Here is a 17,209-nt window from a genome sequence, read left to right as displayed (position 1 = left end):
TTGTGCTCATTATAATATTAATCTAAATATATATTATTTCATTTTAGCAAATTAAAAAAATAGTAGTACGGAATCTTATTAAAAGCAATAAAATTTGTTCCAGTAAGTCCATTTCAATCTAATTAAATAAGCTTAAGGTGGTTCCTGGTAACTAGGAGAAAGAATAAATTGCACGGCAAACAGCGGACGAAATTGATAGTTTTCTTCTTTTATTTTAGTTAACAATTAGAAGTTGAATCTTAACCAAAACTAAAAAATTGAATCTTAAGATGTGAACATTGAATACCAAGCATATTCCTAAGATGGATTCCGTTGATATTAACATTGATTACATCAACTCAAAGTCAATTTTTTGTTCATAAACATAGTATTTTAGACAGACAAAGATATGGTTCATGCCAGAACAAAAATGAAGCATGGTTCATGCCTTCTTTAGTTTAAATATTCCATATTACCTACTATAGTAACCACTCCACTTTCTTTAGTTAGTATATATAGCACACATAAGTGCTTAGGATTGAAGCATAGCAAAGATGGGAACTGAACTTCGAACAGATTCCACAGACTACAGGACAGAGCTTCTTTCCCCAAATATAGCAGCAGAAAATGTGTCCATGGCAAGGCAACCTTCATGGAGGATCAACATGGATGAACATCGGATACCAGAAAGGCAAATGGAGTCTCATTTTGGCTTTGGATTCTTCATCAAAACCCTAAGTATGTATATATAAACTCATGTACATGAAGTTGACCGTTTTTCTTTTAGTATTCTCTTTTGTGAAATTGCACTTTCTGAGATGAAATTTGCATGTTTATGATCTCAGAAAGACAAAGGAAACTTGCTGAGTATTACAAGAGGCAGGAGAGGCTTCTTAAAGGGTACCAAGAAGTGGACTCATACACTGATTTGGGCATGTTACCAGGAACTATATCAGAGGTTTTGAAAACAAAGATGAACTTTTGCTCATTTATTGACTTTTTTTGGGGGAAGAAAGTGCTTTTTATTCACTTAATTTTCGTCAAATTTGGTTTTGTTTCTGATATTTTCAAATTGATGAATGGGTTCTTCGAGTTTTGAAAATATGTAATTGTGACTGTTTTCTATCTATCAACTTATTATTTAGTGATGATAAAAACCAGATTTAGCAAATAGTAAATGACCAAGAACATTTTTCTTTAAAAGGGTGTGTTTGATGATGCATATTTGATTGAAAAATTTTGATTGTTCAGGATGATATGAAGGAACTTCAAAGGAGTGAAAGGGTGGCAATCTATGCATCTAACATAGGGAACATGGTGCTGTTTGCAGCAAAAGTGTATGCTTCCGTTGAGAGCAAATCCCTGGCTGTTATTGCATCAACTCTAGACTCACTATTGGATCTCTTGTCAGGATTTATACTTTGGTTCACTGCTTATGCTATGAGAAAACCAAATCATCACCAATACCCTATTGGCAAGAACAGGATGCAACCTGTGGTAACTGTTTTTTTCTTTCATTTAGAACATTGACATTTTGACATTAGATTAAGTTCTTCGTATATATAAATTCATTTAAGCTCATTTGGTCTCACAACAATTTTATAGATGCAAGTATTGTTTTATGCCAATATTCTAAATATTTCTATCTTGGTACATAATGCATTCATCTTTATTACTGTTAGTTCAACTTATTCAAGGAAAAATAATTACTTGTATCAGATAACTTCTTTTAAGAAGTTCAATAAACAAACAAAAAAGGCTTCATATATATATATGCAATACCAAACATGCATGAAGAAAAGGAACTTGAACAAAGATAAGTTTCTTATTATGATGACAAGTTTTGTTTATGTTTAGGATTCAAGTGTGAGTTTAATTCACATCTTAAATAAAAATGAGAGAGTTAAACAATATATAAGGAAGAAGATACACAAATCCATAGATTTTAGGTTAAAAGTGGTATCAATCCCTAGACTCATCTCATTGTTTTTAATCTCCCTAATGAAGCTCTCCTCAAAAGAAGAAACTCACTTTGAAAGAAAGATTCTTAAAAATCTAAATGAAAGTTTAAAACTCACATTGAGTATAGAATTGAAAAAGTTAAGTAACATGTAAGAAAAAAGATTCATGAATCCATTGTCAAAGTTTTCAGGTTGGAAATGGTATCAATATCCTTCAATTTGATGTTTTTTTTACTCAATTCTTACTTAGATATATTTGTACAGGGTATAGTTGTGTTTGCAGCAGTTATGGCAACTCTGGGATTGCAGATTTTGTTTGAATCAGGAAGAGAAATCATCGCAAAGGTACAAATATAAATTAAAGTGAACAAAAAACATGATGGAGATTGAACAATTTATGTTTGATCTTTTTCAAGAATCTAGGGTATAAAATAATATTTGTTGAAAAAATGAAAGAAGATTAGCATATGTAATTAAGAAGCATTGCTTGATAGATTCTGTGTCTTAACACAATCTATGCTTCATTTATAACAGACTCAACCCGAGAGGGATCCAGTGAAAGAAAAGTGGATGATAGGGATTATGGTGACAGCCACTTTGGTAAAGGTTGCACTAATGACTTACTGTCGCAGGTTCAAGAATGAAATAGTAAGGGCCTATGCTCAGGACCATTTCTTTGATGTCATTACAAACTCCATTGGTCTAGCCACTGCAGTTCTAGCCATCAAATTCTACTGGTGGATTGACCCTCTTGGAGCCATCCTGGTATAAGTTCTTAAATTTTTGAACATTTAATCACAAAAACAAGTTTTGAATGCAAATGTCGAATATATTTGAGGCTATGATGAAAAGTAATAACATGAATGGAATGGAACAATTGAAATGCATGCAGATAGCCTTATATACAATCAGTAACTGGGCAAAAACAGTGATGGAGAATGTGTGGTCATTGATTGGTAAAACAGCACCAGCAGAATACCTTGCAAAGCTAACATATCTTTGTTGGAACCATAACATGGAGATCAAGCACATAGACACTGTGAGAGCCTACACATTTGGGTCCAATTACTTTGTGGAGGTAGACATTGTGGTGTCAGAAGAAATGTCACTTGCTCAAGCACATGACATTGGAGAGGCACTTCAGGATAAGCTTGAAAATCTCCCAGAAATTGAGAGAGCCTTCGTCCACATTGACATCAACACAACTCACAAACTCGAGCACAAGCCCAAGGGGGTGGTGTAGAAAACCGAAAGAAAAATATTAGGCCATGGGTTTTGTTAGAATGTAGGATTTAAATTTTGTTTAGTAATTGTGGAATATCATTGTCCTCGTGAAACAAATGTATTTTGTGAAGTTTTCTTGCAAAAATATTAATGAGGGCTAAACGAGTGGAATTTTAATGTACATTTGTTTACTCACATTATATTCATTATCGTTAAATAAAAATTTTCTCCCTTTCATTTTAGTGACTACTCTTTCTTTTTCTTGTACCAATGTATTTTTTGCTATCATCAAATGTAAGGAAATAAACCCAAAATAATGACTTATTATATTAATCATCTCATGACTAGTTCATCTTCAAAAACCAACACATAAAATATACTATTGTTTCAAGTTAAAATAGGACCTCTATCTCATATACACTTATTAAACACTTACTTTTCTTATCTTTATTATCTTATCACGTCATATATTTTATAAATTTATAATATTTTTTAAGTTGATAAATATTTTTGATATACATGAATATTTTTCTTTAAAATATAGCCAAAAAGAATAGTGAGTTGTGACTTGTTGATATTTATTACTAATATGTTGGTGAGTTGAAATAAGCTACGAAAATAAAATCTAGGTTTAGAAGATATTTGATACGGGAAAATGTCAGTAAAAACTAAAATAAAAACAAGCATGGAAATAATTGTGATTAAAACGATGGCATTTTGCTTCCTGCACCTGTATAATAATTACTAATTGCATCCCACACTAACATGACTAGCATACCCTTCCCCCTTGTGTGTGGATAAGAAATTTTAACAATTCTAAAAAATTGAAATATATTATATTTGAATTATTTGTGATTGAATTTTCTTCATTTTTCAAATTGTTTGTTTAGACATCATTTTTTTAAATTGTTTGTTTGGATTGAATAATTGAAATATTTTTAATTTCAATTTTTTTTATAAACCAAATCAATTTCTCTTTAAAAGTAAAATTTTATTTTTAAAATATTTGACTCGACCTTTGGATCGGATTAATTCGGCTTGACCTTCAACTTGAGTCGATTCATCTCAACATTCGAGCCAAATAACCTCGTCTAAACCTAGACCATAGTCGATCCCACTCATCCTTCATCCCAAGCTGAATTGGCTCGACCTTTAATATTGAAGGTTGAGTTAAGCCAATTTAAGTTCAAGAGTCAAGCGAAGTTGACTAGTGTGAAGGTTGAGTCGAGTTGACTCAGGAGGAAACTCTAATTGAGTCAAACCTGACCAAAGTTCGAAATTAGTTGATTATGTTCGAAGTTTGAGACAAGTTAACCTTGGTCTAAGTTCAAGATAAGTCTGCACAGGCTAAAGGTTGAGTCGAGTATGACCATGTTAAAAGTCAAGTTAAGTAGACCCAAGCAGAAGGTCATGTCGAGTCACTCGGGCTCAAAGGTCAAGTCATGTTGGTTTGAATCAAAGGTTGAACCCAGTTGTCAAATCCAAAAGGTCAAACTGAGTTGACTCGAAAGGTTAAGCTGAGTCGACCTGACTAAAGGCTGAGACTAGTTAGTCTTAATAAGAAGTTCAAATAAGTTGGCCTAGACTAAAAGTCAAGCTAAGTCAAAACAAGTTAAAAAAAGATCAAACTTACTAGGTCTAAACCAAAAGTAGAACCAAATCACCAAGACGAAGATCCAACTCATTAACATGAATAGAAAGGACAAACTAAGTCAATTCAGGAAAAAGGTTAAGCTAAGGTCAAGACAAATCAAATTTGGTCAAAGTCAAGTTATATTAGTTTGGAGTCCTAATCGAACCGAGTCAACCTAAACTAGATATTGATAGGACTTAATCTAAGGCATGTAAACTTACTTTTCATCCTAACCAATGAGGAATTTCATAACTTATAAAATTTCAATTTCTTTTTTATTTTAGTAAATTTCAAATTTTATTATTTTAATTATTTGAAATACCTTCTTAAAATTCCTCAATTTTAATTTTCTTTTAATTTTCTCATCAAACAAATCATTTTAAAAATTGGAAATTATTTTAAATAAATAAAATAATAGAATTTAAAATTCACTAAAACAAAGACAAAAATTAAAATTTCACCTTCCCTCCTTATACACATTTATTAAAAAAATTAAATTGTTAAATATTATTTTATTATTTAAATTTGATTAATATATTCTTTTTTAAATTTGAATTTTAAAATGAAATATTATCTTCAGAGAAAATTTCAATTATTTATCCAAACAAAAGAAATAAAATATTTATTTTATCCAAAGAAAATATAAAGGATAAAATAGTCATTTTAAAAAATATAAGGGTCCAATAATCCAAGACCAAAAATACAACCCAAAAAGTGTTGGTTATATCACTTTGCATATACAATAAATCATGTTGAGAAAAAGAAAGTATAGAACATGGACACTTAATCTCCTTAAGGATGTTTCGTTACTTTTTCAACAATCATTAATTACTACTAATACCACAGTTAAAAAACAATGATTTTATTATCAAACAAAATATACTTCAATTATTTTTGGAATTATTATAATTATATATATATATATATATATATAATATGTGTGTCTGTGTGTAAAATAAAAACAACAATCATTACTTTTTTCATTTTCTATTATAATGGGATTCAAAACTAATATAAAATATTTATTTCATAATAGGTAAAATATCTTTTTGTTACTAATTCCTTACATATAAAATAATAAATATATATTACTGTAAAATAAAAATTGTGTGTAATTACTTCCAGTAAACAATATGGTAATAAAAATAACTATTCAAGAAAAATAATATCAATTATTGTTCACAGTTTATTAAAAATAAATTATGTCATTATCTTATTCATAAAAATTAACAAATACATTACTTAATTATGCATGTAAAAGTAATCTAACTACCTTAGCTTAAAAAAAACCATCATTACATTAATTTTCTTAATTCCTTTTTTTCATTTCAACACTTAATTAACTATAGCTAATAATAAAAAAAACAAAAATTATGCTAATGTTTTTAAGAACATAGAACATACTTAAACCCCCTCTTTTAAATATTTTTCAAGAGTTTATCCCTTCTGAATAATTGAAGTTAGTTCTGTTTCTCATTTAATTGCTCCATAGTAGAATGATTCTCGCCTATTCATTGCCGTAGTTTATTTCTTCCCAAATTAAAGTGTTTGAAATATAGCTGATCGCTAACAATCGCACACCTCTACCACTTTGTCAATGGTGCTCCCTAATTCTATTACTTTTCAGGGCCACTGCAATATGTTTGATAACATGCCCGAGATAAAACAAGTGTATTTTCTTACACGCATTACAAGTAGTAAAAACTTATGTCTTTCAACCAAGTGATGCAAGTTTCGGATCTAGATAATGTAATTTCAAATATAGAATGAACTGTTAGAAGAAGAATACTCACATGGCGCTAACATGCCCCCCACTAAGCAGTTGCCAATGGAAGCACTGAAAGAGACAATTATTCAGTGTAAAACAATTTTTGTACAATACTCAACTTGAAGGTATAATACTGCATTAAATAGAAATTAAACAGCTGAAAAGAGACAATTATTACAACCTCTACCAAACAAATACTATACCTCTGTTATTCTTTATTGATACCAATTGAACTGGACCACAAACACCGACATGGACATGGTCAAAGTAGGCACCATAGTTATGTTTGAATGAGGAGATCACTGATAGTTACCAAAAGAACACCAATGCTGACATAATTAATGCCTTTATGAGATGTGTGCTTGTTACTTGCAGGTAAACCAACAGTGCCACTGAGCTGTTATCTCTCATTTTCCCTAACCTCAAATTGATCTAGACTCCTAGGTGAATGAATAAGTATTGCTCATTTTGAGCATACAAGTAATCAGGGAGTACACACATGAAATGAAGAATATATGATTTCAATATGGTGAGCTTCTCTTATAAAAATGAGAAAGTGGATAAGAAATTTTGCAGTCAGGACTTACAGTTTGCCCATTGGAGTTCACTCTTAGCTTAGCATCATGGACCGAATAGGGTTGTTTTCACAAACATCAACACTGACCAAAATTTTACCCCAGGTTAGAATAGTTAATACCAAAAATTCTGAGAAAACAAAACAAAATTATTACCTTGCAATGTAACACAAGTAATCACTTTTATCTTTTGTGACAACCTTTAATCCAAAAGTTGAGGAGCCCAGCGAGAAACCAAAGGGTCTATCTTTCATTTGCACATGGGGCTCACGCCTCCATTGCCAATTCAATATTGACCAAGGTATTAAAATTCGCAACTTGGAAAATAAGATCGATTTCCTGATTTATAAATATACCATAAGGCATCCCACAACATTTTTAAAGCAAAGAAAAGACTAATCCTTGTAGTCTTGGAAATAGGTAGACTGATTAGTTGCATCACAAGTAAACCAATGAAAAGTAAAAAAAAAAAAAAACCGTATAATTCTGTTTGCCAGAAAAGCTACGTAATCAATACCAACAATTTATCCAATTGTAACTAGTAGAAAAATTAAACTAATTATTTTACTCTATAGAGTTCATTCTAAAAGGAGATGGTTGTGTAAGAAAATTTCTGAGTTTTGATTGAATTACCTTAACACATTATAAAAATTGGTTTTCTTAGGCAACTGCTAAGTGGGGACATATTAGCGCCATGAAGTACGATCAGATGATGCAGTGATACAATAATCTCTATTCAAAGGCAAATTCCATGCACAAAGTACGTGTTACCTCTATACCTAAGAATTCTACTGTCTGCTCCAACACACCACATATGGCCCTGCAAGTCCAAATGCCCTTTCATTTCAGCCATTTCCCACACAAACTTGAAAATCCCTAGTGCCCGGTCCAACTGCTTCACACCACGCCCAATCATCTTCTCACTATCTGAAGTCAGGATTCTTCCCATAAACAAGCAAAACTTGCCATTACTTCCATTTGCATAGACCCCACCACACATGTCTACTTCAATATCTACCACCCTTCCATAGAGGTAATACAGTAATAAAGTGAATAAGCAGCGAGAGGAGTGACCCAACATTTTGGAAAGCTTCTTCCTCACAAGGCTTTCTTGATGCTGAGCTTCCTTATATCCAACACTGTTGTCAACTGAAACATCCCTTATGTGCAAAAGCCCCTCCTTCATGATCTCAGCCTTAGCTACATGCAACTTCAACCTTGTTTCCTTTTTACAGCATTCAATAAGATCATTGAACATCACAAGAACATCTTCCCATTTTTGTGGGTCACCGAAATCAAACATTTTAGAAGATGAAAGCTTCATCCATGAAGAAGACCCGGGATCCGAAAAGACACCAATTTCAGTCAGAAAGTTCAAACAGCTATGAACAATTTGGCCGCCCAATAAAGCATCGTTATTTAAGCCCCGAGAAGACAAACAATCCAAATCAACTGCAAAACCATTCAGAACTTCTTTAAGTGCACCAGTCCATATGTGATGCTGAGTAACCTGGGAGCACACTTTGTGACGAACCAACTTCCTTTGTTGGGCAGAAACACTAAGAAAGTTGCTCACTTTAGTTAGTGAATCAACCACCATAGGCTCTCTTTCATTTGCTTTACCAAAAGGGGTAAAAGATTCATGTTTTGCATTTAAAACAAAAGAGGTCATAACATGTTTCATTTTGTGCTGAACAAATGCGGACCCAACATACCCACGAACAAGGGACTTGAAGGTACACATGTCACGCTCAATGTCATCATCAAAAAGGGTTGAATTATTCTTTACATCAATGAGGCTACCATTAACTGCATCCACATGTGCTAGTAAATGGGTCAATTCCTTCACCTTGGGAAACTCATTCTGATACCATTGCAGGCTGAGAGCATCTTTTGAAGTGTGATAAAACATTGAGTTCAGGTAGAAAGCTGCAAACTTATTGGTTCTAATAAAATGGTTTCCACAATAAAGTAGCTCCAAAGATCTACAACGCATTGTGCCAAAAGTAAGTCACCTTCCAAGCAAGTAAAACAAGAGTCAAATGACTCTAAGAAAAGGTACTTGTATTCTTTCAGGCATCCTTCCAAACATATTGCTTGCAGTGACCCTGAAAAGTAAAAGGAACAAGGAACGCTTCTATGAGTATGCACCCAGACACGTTGTAACTATAGTCTATAAATGCACAGTGGTAGCTGAGTGTTACATCATGAATTTGGGTTAGTATGGACAAATATGTAACATCTCGTCTTACACAATACATTAGTCTATGATATTGACATGGATTGTATAGTCTATGATGAGTCAGTTTATTAAAATCATTAGATTTACTATTACAACATTAAATGGTTAAGATAAAGAAAGTAAACTTGGCATACTAGTTATTAATCATATTCCCAACATAAATTTAATTTACTCATTTGTCCTTTTGTTTAGGTGGTCATAGCTTACACCTAGGGTTTTCCCCTCAAGCTAGGGTTTTCCTCTCTCGTTTTTTTGGAATGGCTTCTCTTGGAATGACTTCTTCTATGTCTGCTACACCTAATATTACCACTGCAAAACTCAACTAGAAAAATTACTTATCTTGGTCCGCTTATGTGGAGTTATGGTTTCTTGGTCAAGGATACCATAATCATCTTGAACAAGATGTCTCTACTAATCCAGACTAAGAAAAACCTCAGTGGCAGAAACTGAATTTTCAATTATGTGCTGATTTGTGGCAATTTGTTGAGCAAGAGGTCATAGAAATTTTGAGACTTTATATGTTAGGTTCCTTGGAGACAAGAAACTAGATTTATAATTCAGTTTAAGGAATTAACATACAAATCTTACTGCACAATGGAAATAACACTCTAATTCTGAAAAACATAATACAAGAAAACATCCAATAGCTTCCAAGGGAAGAAATTCCCTTCTACACAGGACAAGCCTTGTTCTGAAACAAAATACACAGCACCACCAGGAGGAACTGTTTCCTCCTTAAAAGATAACCCTTACTAGATTAAATAACTTCTTCTAACCACCCATAAATTGTCCAACTACCGTCAACTGTTTTGTAACTTCTAATTTTGAACCTTTTCCTAACATATAATGTTGGAAGTCTCACATCGACTAGAGATAAAGTCAATTTATATATAGAAGTAGGTGCAAACCTCACCTTACAAGCCGGTTTTGTGGGATTGAGTTAGGCTTAAAGTCCACTTCTTAACATGGTATCAGAGCCAAGTTAGAGCCTATCCTAGTGATATTGTTGTTTGTTGGGCATATTGTTCCACCCGCTATCGGGCTGCTATCGGACCACCCATTAATGTCTAATTCACGCTCGATATGTATATACATTGGCGTGAGAGGAGTGTGTTGGAAGCCTCACATCGATTAGAGATAAAACCAATTTATAGTATATAAGTGGGGGCAAACTTCACCTTACATGGTATCAGGGGGCCGTTGAATGTACCCTTTTTGAAATAGTTTATGGGAGGCATCCACCCACTTTAACAAGGTTTATCCCCAAGGAAACGGTGGTCGAAGCAGTAGCGCAAGAGTTGCAAACCAACATTGAAGTATCATCTGGCCAGAGCCCAAGACCAAATGACGCAGTATGCGAACAGGAAAAGGAGGGCATCTAATATAAAGGAGGGGTACTGGGTTTTCTTAAAGATCAGACCTCATAGGTAAGCTTCCATGCCTACAAGATTACACCCTAAGCTGTCGGCCCGTTATTACGGACCCTTCCAGGTGCTCAAACAAATTTGACCAGTTGCTTTTCGGTTTCAGCTTCCAAAAACAGCTCGGATTCACCCTATGTTTCACGTCTCCCAGTTGAAACTGGCGATTGGGACACAACAGGTGGAAGGGAACCTACCAGCAAAGCTACAGGTCGAGGGGCCTCTTTGTTGGCCATTGAAAGTGCTACAAAGAAGGGTAAAGCAGCAACAGGGGGAGATGGTGCCACAGGTATTGATTGAGTGGCAAGAAGGGGGAAAAGAAGGAGCTACGTGGGAGGATGAGTTGAAAATCAAGGAACAATTTACAGAATTCAACTTCGAGAGTGACAGACTTCTTGACTAAAGAAGCCTATCACCTTCTCACATATAATTAACAAATAAACAATTAATAATCTAATTACCGTGAAAGGTAAGCCTAAGTAGATTAGATGGTCAAGAATGACCACGTTTACAAAAAAGAAAAGAAGAAAAACGTAATTTGAAAACCCCTTGCACTTTTTATGTGTTTTAAATATGCATTTAAAGTATTGGATATGCTTAAATAATTATAAGCAGAGTTCTCTGTCACTATTGCTATGGTTTCTAGAAACTCTTGTTCCAATCTCAAGCTTAACAGATAAGAAGGCCTATAACAACAGTGCTGATGATAGGAGGCACTACTGCATGGTGTAGTTTTGACCATCACAATAAATAGATAAGAGCGAGATTTCTGATAGGGAAAAGATTGTGCATGGAGATGAAGGCACGAATTGGAAAATACAAAGAAAAATAAAATGTTATTTTATTTAACTACTCCAGTGGATATATGTCAAGGTTTTCCATGCTAAAATCTCTTTCTTTTTGCTGCTGAGAAGATGCAAAAAGTTAATTTATAAACCTTTTGACATTAAAAAACACTAACAACTAATAGGTGAACCATGATTACCAAAATCTCAGGCATACTACGGGATACTAATGACTGTCACTTCTCTGCTTTTATATACAGTCCAACCTTTTGAGAAAGAACAGAATATGATAAGCAATAATACCCATCAGACCCTGTCGTTAAATCCTATATTCTAGACAACACTAAAGTGTTCATTTAATCTAGACTTATAACCATATAGCAATGTTAGTGACTATCATAGTACAAGAGGTATCAGTGCAGCAAGGCATTAGTGTCACGCAAAAAGAACAGCTTACATAAATAACATTTTCAGTTCTCAAGTTATTCTGCCAGGCTTAATTCACATTCTCTCAACCACATTTCATCAGCTGAACATGTATATCATATGAGGGCAATATCATATCCAGGAATTATTAGGCAAATAGAAAGTACACAAATTAATCAGATATCCAAAAAGATAAGCAATCCAAATACAAGTCTGAAATAATGTAATCACTTGTACCTAGCAACAAAATTGCACGCTTTACCCATTCCAATGTGTTTTTAATTCAACTTTTACTCCTCATTAAACCAACCCTCATGCTTGCATACTTTATGACAGTAGAGTAATAATTCTAAGAAAAATTACATTCCATTCATTTACAAGGTATGTCACCAGTAATAGTCTTGCTTTTATTTATTAACTAACTACTTATTATTTATGCAACGAAAAAAAATGCAAATTGAAACAATTAACCTAACCAAATAAAACCCTAACTTGCATACTAACCAACGGCGGTGACAGTGTGGAACACGTAGGACAACGACCGAACAGCACTGACAAGGTGGAATCACGATCCAACAACGGTGACAAGGTGGAACTCGAAGGACAACGATCGAACGGCGGTGACAAGGTGGAACTCAGGTGACCATCGAACGGCAGTGACAAAGAGGAACTCGGGCAACCGAGGCAATGGTGTTGTATTCAGAGAATGGTGTTAGCGGTGTGATTAAGGGGAAATGAGAATGGTCTTACTTCAGAGTTATTTTCAAAGGGGGAGAACTTTAGGCAATTTTTCACGTTTTTTTTAAGTTTGACGGGTGTGGGAAAATTTCCACTCAGGTTTACTTTTAGGTCACTCTTATTTTTTTAAAGTCCTGTAAGGAGTTATTTTCTTATTAAATAATTAATGACAAATAATTAATTAAATAAAACCTATATTTAACATCATGAGCATTATATATGCTTAGAATATATTAAACGTGAACCCGACAAGCTTAAACTGTGAAATCATGTTATAGCCTCCATATTTTTGTTCATCATTTCATCATCTTTTTAATTGTCATTTATGAAAAGATTTCAAATATGCCTTTTTTTATTTCTTTTCTATACTAAATTTATAATTTATTAATAAAGATCATATAAATCTCCTTAAAAAATAGTATATATTTTCTATATGATACAACATATAAGACTAATACTCTAATTTCCTTTTACAATTATATTTACTTCTAGAAAGTTTATATTCATTTATAATCATTTTAGTTTAATTAGTAATTTAGTTCATATATTTAAGTTTAATTTTTATGTTTTTTTATTTAATTAAATATTAGTATTTTCTGATAGAGTGAATTTTGTTCTTCTATTATACGCTTTAATGACATGTGAAAAGTATTGTGTTTCAAAGTGTTAGGTGTTAAAAACTGAAAGATTATGTGTCTAGACAGATTTTAGTAAAGATGATCCAAATTTTAACATTTTTAAACAATGTAAACGTTAATGTAAAATAATAGACTAAATTAACTATATTTTTTAAACACAATTAAATTCAATTGAATACAAGTATATTGAAATTGAAATGAATCTTATAATTAAATATAAAAACCAAAGTAAAGTTTTCTTACTTTCATTTCAATTTTGTGTTTATATAAGGCAGCAGTGTCTCTCCAAATTAAATTTGAACTGCCAAAAATATATTTAAAACGGTTTTACAACTATTTAATTATTTACTAAAAATATCGTTATAATACAAACTTATTTTTCTATTTAACAAGGAAGTTGGGAACTTACTTACCCTATTTTATTTTATAAGTTTTTTAGTTTGAATTTAGAAGGCTTGATATGATTCTAAAATCTTCAGTTTAAAAAGTTCTTCTTTCTTTCGCATTTAATTCAATTGTATAGCAGTTGTAAGTTTGATTATTGTTAAATTGAGATAGGAGAAACTAGTGAAGTGGAGAGTATTTTTTTTTTTACTTAGTGATTATTCATATATTCTACTCTTTGAAAACTTGCTTTTTCTTTATTTCTGTCCTCCAAATAGTGTGAAAAAAGTTATGCTTGTTCCAAATCTAAAATCACTTATCCACAATATCGTGAACAACTTTTGTCTACCTAATTTTTCTTATTTCAAACGGTATTGACTATGTTAAAGATAGAGATGAAAGCAAAGTCGAAGACGATTTGAGAATGGAAGATTTGAAGGTTCATTGTTTACAACATCAAACATAAATATTAATTATTTTTTCTTCTTCTAAGAAGCATATGTTTCTTTTCTGCTTTAAACACTTTTGTTGACGTCTAAGGTTTAATCGAAAAAGTTCAACAAAACAAAGATGGTGTTTACGTGTGTTTAAGACAGAGTTTCTTGATTATTATCAGGACACTTTGGATTTCTTAGACTTTTGTAAATAACAACATAACTTTCTTTTTGTTTTTTTAATATATTTAAACTCTTTTTTTTAACAATTTTATAACTTTTTAATGAATTTGAACATAAAAACTCTTTTCAACCTGTTTTGTTTACATACAAACCTTTAAAAAACTCAAAAATGGAAGTAACTTTTAGTTTTAATAAGATATAACTAAGTATATTTTGAGTAAGCATAGAGAAAAGATATATAATATCTTGCACCATTATGAGCTATAACAAGCGATAGACTCCAGACATTAAAAAAATTATAAAAATCAATTGTCGTATTGTTTGGTATGTCCTGTTTTTAGTTTCATGTTGTTCTTTTAGTACCTTGTTTGCATTAGATTGTGTTGGTTTTTGTTTATTTGTCGTCCCCTCTTCTATTCAGTTTTCCTTCCATTGAGGATACACTTCCATTTGAGGGAAAAGCTCTCTCACGTTGTTCGAATTGTTGTTTGTTAGGCTTTCGTTGGTGTGCCCTATTTTCCCTTCCCTCGTTGTTTTGGCGTGTTGTTTGCATTGTAGTGTGATAAGTTTTTATTGCTCTGCCATCCTTTCCCTTTGTTTCTTTTATCATTGACTTAGTTGTTTTTGGTTTTTGGTAGTGTGGTGTTGGCGTCTTCGAAGACACTGTAACACCCCGATTTAGGCGTTACAATTTATTTTCCACAAAATACATATGTAATTCGTCTTTAACAAATTTCAACACCCATAAAATATTAAGTTCTTTATTACAGCACAAGTCTTCTGAAAATAAAATTCCACACAGTTCATAGACTTCTGAAATTTAAAATTTCTCACAGTTCGGAAATTCAAACACAGATTTATTTTAGAAATTCCCCATGTCTCCTTTTCCCCACAGATCTCTCATCTTCTAAGCGAGTCCAGAACCATCTGCTAATTCATCTGATATAGTTTCTGCTCCCGTATAATATCACACATTATACGATCATCGCATTCACATGCACAAACACAAACACAAACAGTAGGGTGAGCTAACCGATTCAAGAAATATACATCATCCACAATCTTACTAACATCACAAGTATGGCAATCAGTCAAATACATGCATCTCAAACATACTCAAAAACCAACTATTACACTGATACTTTATAATATTTCTCCAGTCAAAATCATCAGTCGATTCACTAGAGTCAATACAACATATTATTAATCTGCCTACTTACCAAAGCACAATAGTCAACAATCCTTCTGTCTACTTACCAAAGTAGTATAACCATGATATACTGATTACTTACCAAAGTAATCTAACAAGGTGATTTTTATTATCTACTTACCAAAGTAGCACAAACCAAGTTCTTCTGCCTACTTACCAAAGTAGCGCAGCAAGATAATACTGTCTACTTACCAAAGTAGCACAGTATAGTTAATCTGCCTACTCATCAAAGTAGCCCGATTTATATCATTCTCTTTATCTCTTCATTCATCATCTCATCCTGCCTACTTATCAAAGTAGCGCAAATCACCCTGCTTACTTACCAAAGTAACACAGACCCAACATCTTCTCGCCTACTTACCAAAGTAGTGCAAACCAAGTTCTTCTGCCTACTTACCAAAGTAGCGCAGCAAGACAATACTGTCTACTTACCAAAGTAGCTCAAATTAACCAAATTACATTTTCCTAACATATCATTCATAACCAATCACATTCCATCTCAACCACTAATCCCAAACCAATCATGTTCAACAAGCACATAATAACCAATTAACATATCCCAGTTTCAATTCTGCCTACTTACCAAAGTAGCACAAATTAACCAAATTACCTTTCTCAACATATTATTTATCAACGATCTGAACCAATCAAACTAATCAACAACATGTTTAGATCATATGGTAAGATTTTCAGTCCAATCCAACGGTTAATGAGGCGGAAATCATAATTTATGTATAAATGATCCAAAAACATAAATTAAGCAATATTAAGATCCCTGAGAAGATACGAAATTAATATCTATAAATCTGTATCTCCGATTTCAAATCGGAACGGTCCAAGTATGACACTATCGTTTAGAAACAACATATTAAAATTTCAGGGTAATCCAACGGTTAACTAAGTAGATATGGAGGTTTTACCGAGGTAACTCAGAGACAGAAACTTAAGTGGTTCTCGGTTAAACTCAAAATGCGGAATGAATTACTCTAAGCACAGACATCTAATTCCAAATCTGAACGGTCAAGATCACCTAATATGTCTTATGAACTACATACTAAAGTTTGGGCTCAATCTAACGGTAAATGGAATATATATGAAATATTTACCATTATAACTTAAGAACAGAATTGCAGTGTTCATCAAATATTTCAAACTTTCGAAATTTCTTTCTCTAAACAGAGACCTTCAATTCCAAATCCGATCGGTCAAATTGTAATAATGTATTCTAAGAATCATATATCCAATTTTCAAGTTGATCTAACAGTCCCATAAGTCAGAATCTATACTTTACCAAGGGAACTCAGTAATAGAACTGCAAGGGTAATTAATTCACTCAAACATGCAGGATATATATCTCCAAGTACAGAATACTAATTACAAATCCGAACGGTCAAAGTGTATTAATATGTCTTAGGGATCATATATCAAATTTTGAGGTTGATCTAACGGTGCAATAGGTCAGAATCTATATTATACCGAGACAACTCAGTAACAGAACTACAGGGGCAACTAATTTACTCAAACTTGCAGGATTTATTTCTCCAATTACAGACTTCTATTTTCAAATCCGAACGGTCAAAGTTTAGTAATAGGTCTTAGGATTCACAT

General features: G+C 32.7%; 2 protein-coding genes across 9 annotated transcripts; one reads left to right on the top strand and one right to left on the bottom strand.

Moving 5' to 3' along the window:
- Positions 1 to 309: 309 nt before the first annotated feature.
- Positions 310 to 3,406, top strand: LOC124819499 (metal tolerance protein 10-like). Its single transcript, XM_047291029.2, has 6 exons — positions 310 to 717; positions 825 to 937; positions 1,231 to 1,476; positions 2,205 to 2,285; positions 2,475 to 2,705; positions 2,833 to 3,406. Exons 1-6 carry the CDS (start codon positions 534 to 536, stop codon positions 3,181 to 3,183), a joined length of 1,206 nt encoding a protein of 401 aa, XP_047146985.1. The 5' UTR covers positions 310 to 533; the 3' UTR covers positions 3,184 to 3,406.
- LOC124819500 (uncharacterized) lies at positions 2,563 to 12,659 on the bottom strand. 8 transcript variants are annotated; one of them, XR_015785287.1, is made up of 6 exons: positions 12,519 to 12,659; positions 7,920 to 9,248; positions 7,297 to 7,479; positions 6,769 to 7,224; positions 6,591 to 6,634; positions 2,563 to 2,702 (listed from the first exon to the last, which is right to left on the bottom strand). XR_015785287.1 is itself a non-coding variant. In XM_088110986.1 (4 exons), the coding sequence occupies exons 2-4, from the start codon at positions 9,134 to 9,136 to the stop codon at positions 7,176 to 7,178; spliced, it is 1,449 nt and encodes a 482-aa protein (XP_087967112.1). In that variant the 5' UTR covers positions 9,137 to 9,248; positions 12,519 to 12,659; the 3' UTR covers positions 6,539 to 7,175. The 8 variants fall into 8 exon arrangements, 2 of the variants coding, with proteins under 2 accessions (XP_087967112.1, XP_047146986.2); XR_015785288.1 differs by lacking the exon at positions 2,563 to 2,702 and having other exon boundaries at positions 6,539 to 6,634; positions 6,769 to 7,005; positions 7,153 to 7,224; XR_015785286.1 differs by lacking the exon at positions 2,563 to 2,702 and having other exon boundaries at positions 6,539 to 6,634.
- Positions 12,660 to 17,209: the final 4,550 nt, after the last annotated feature.

The sequence above is a fragment of the Vigna umbellata genome, chromosome 3 (assembly GCF_029865625.1).
Source record: "Vigna umbellata cultivar VRB3 chromosome 3, Vumbellata_1.0, whole genome shotgun sequence".
Classification (NCBI taxonomy): Eukaryota; Viridiplantae; Streptophyta; class Magnoliopsida; order Fabales; family Fabaceae; genus Vigna; species Vigna umbellata.
Note: the sequence above shows the minus strand (reverse complement) of the source record. Positions and strands in the feature narration are given on the sequence as shown.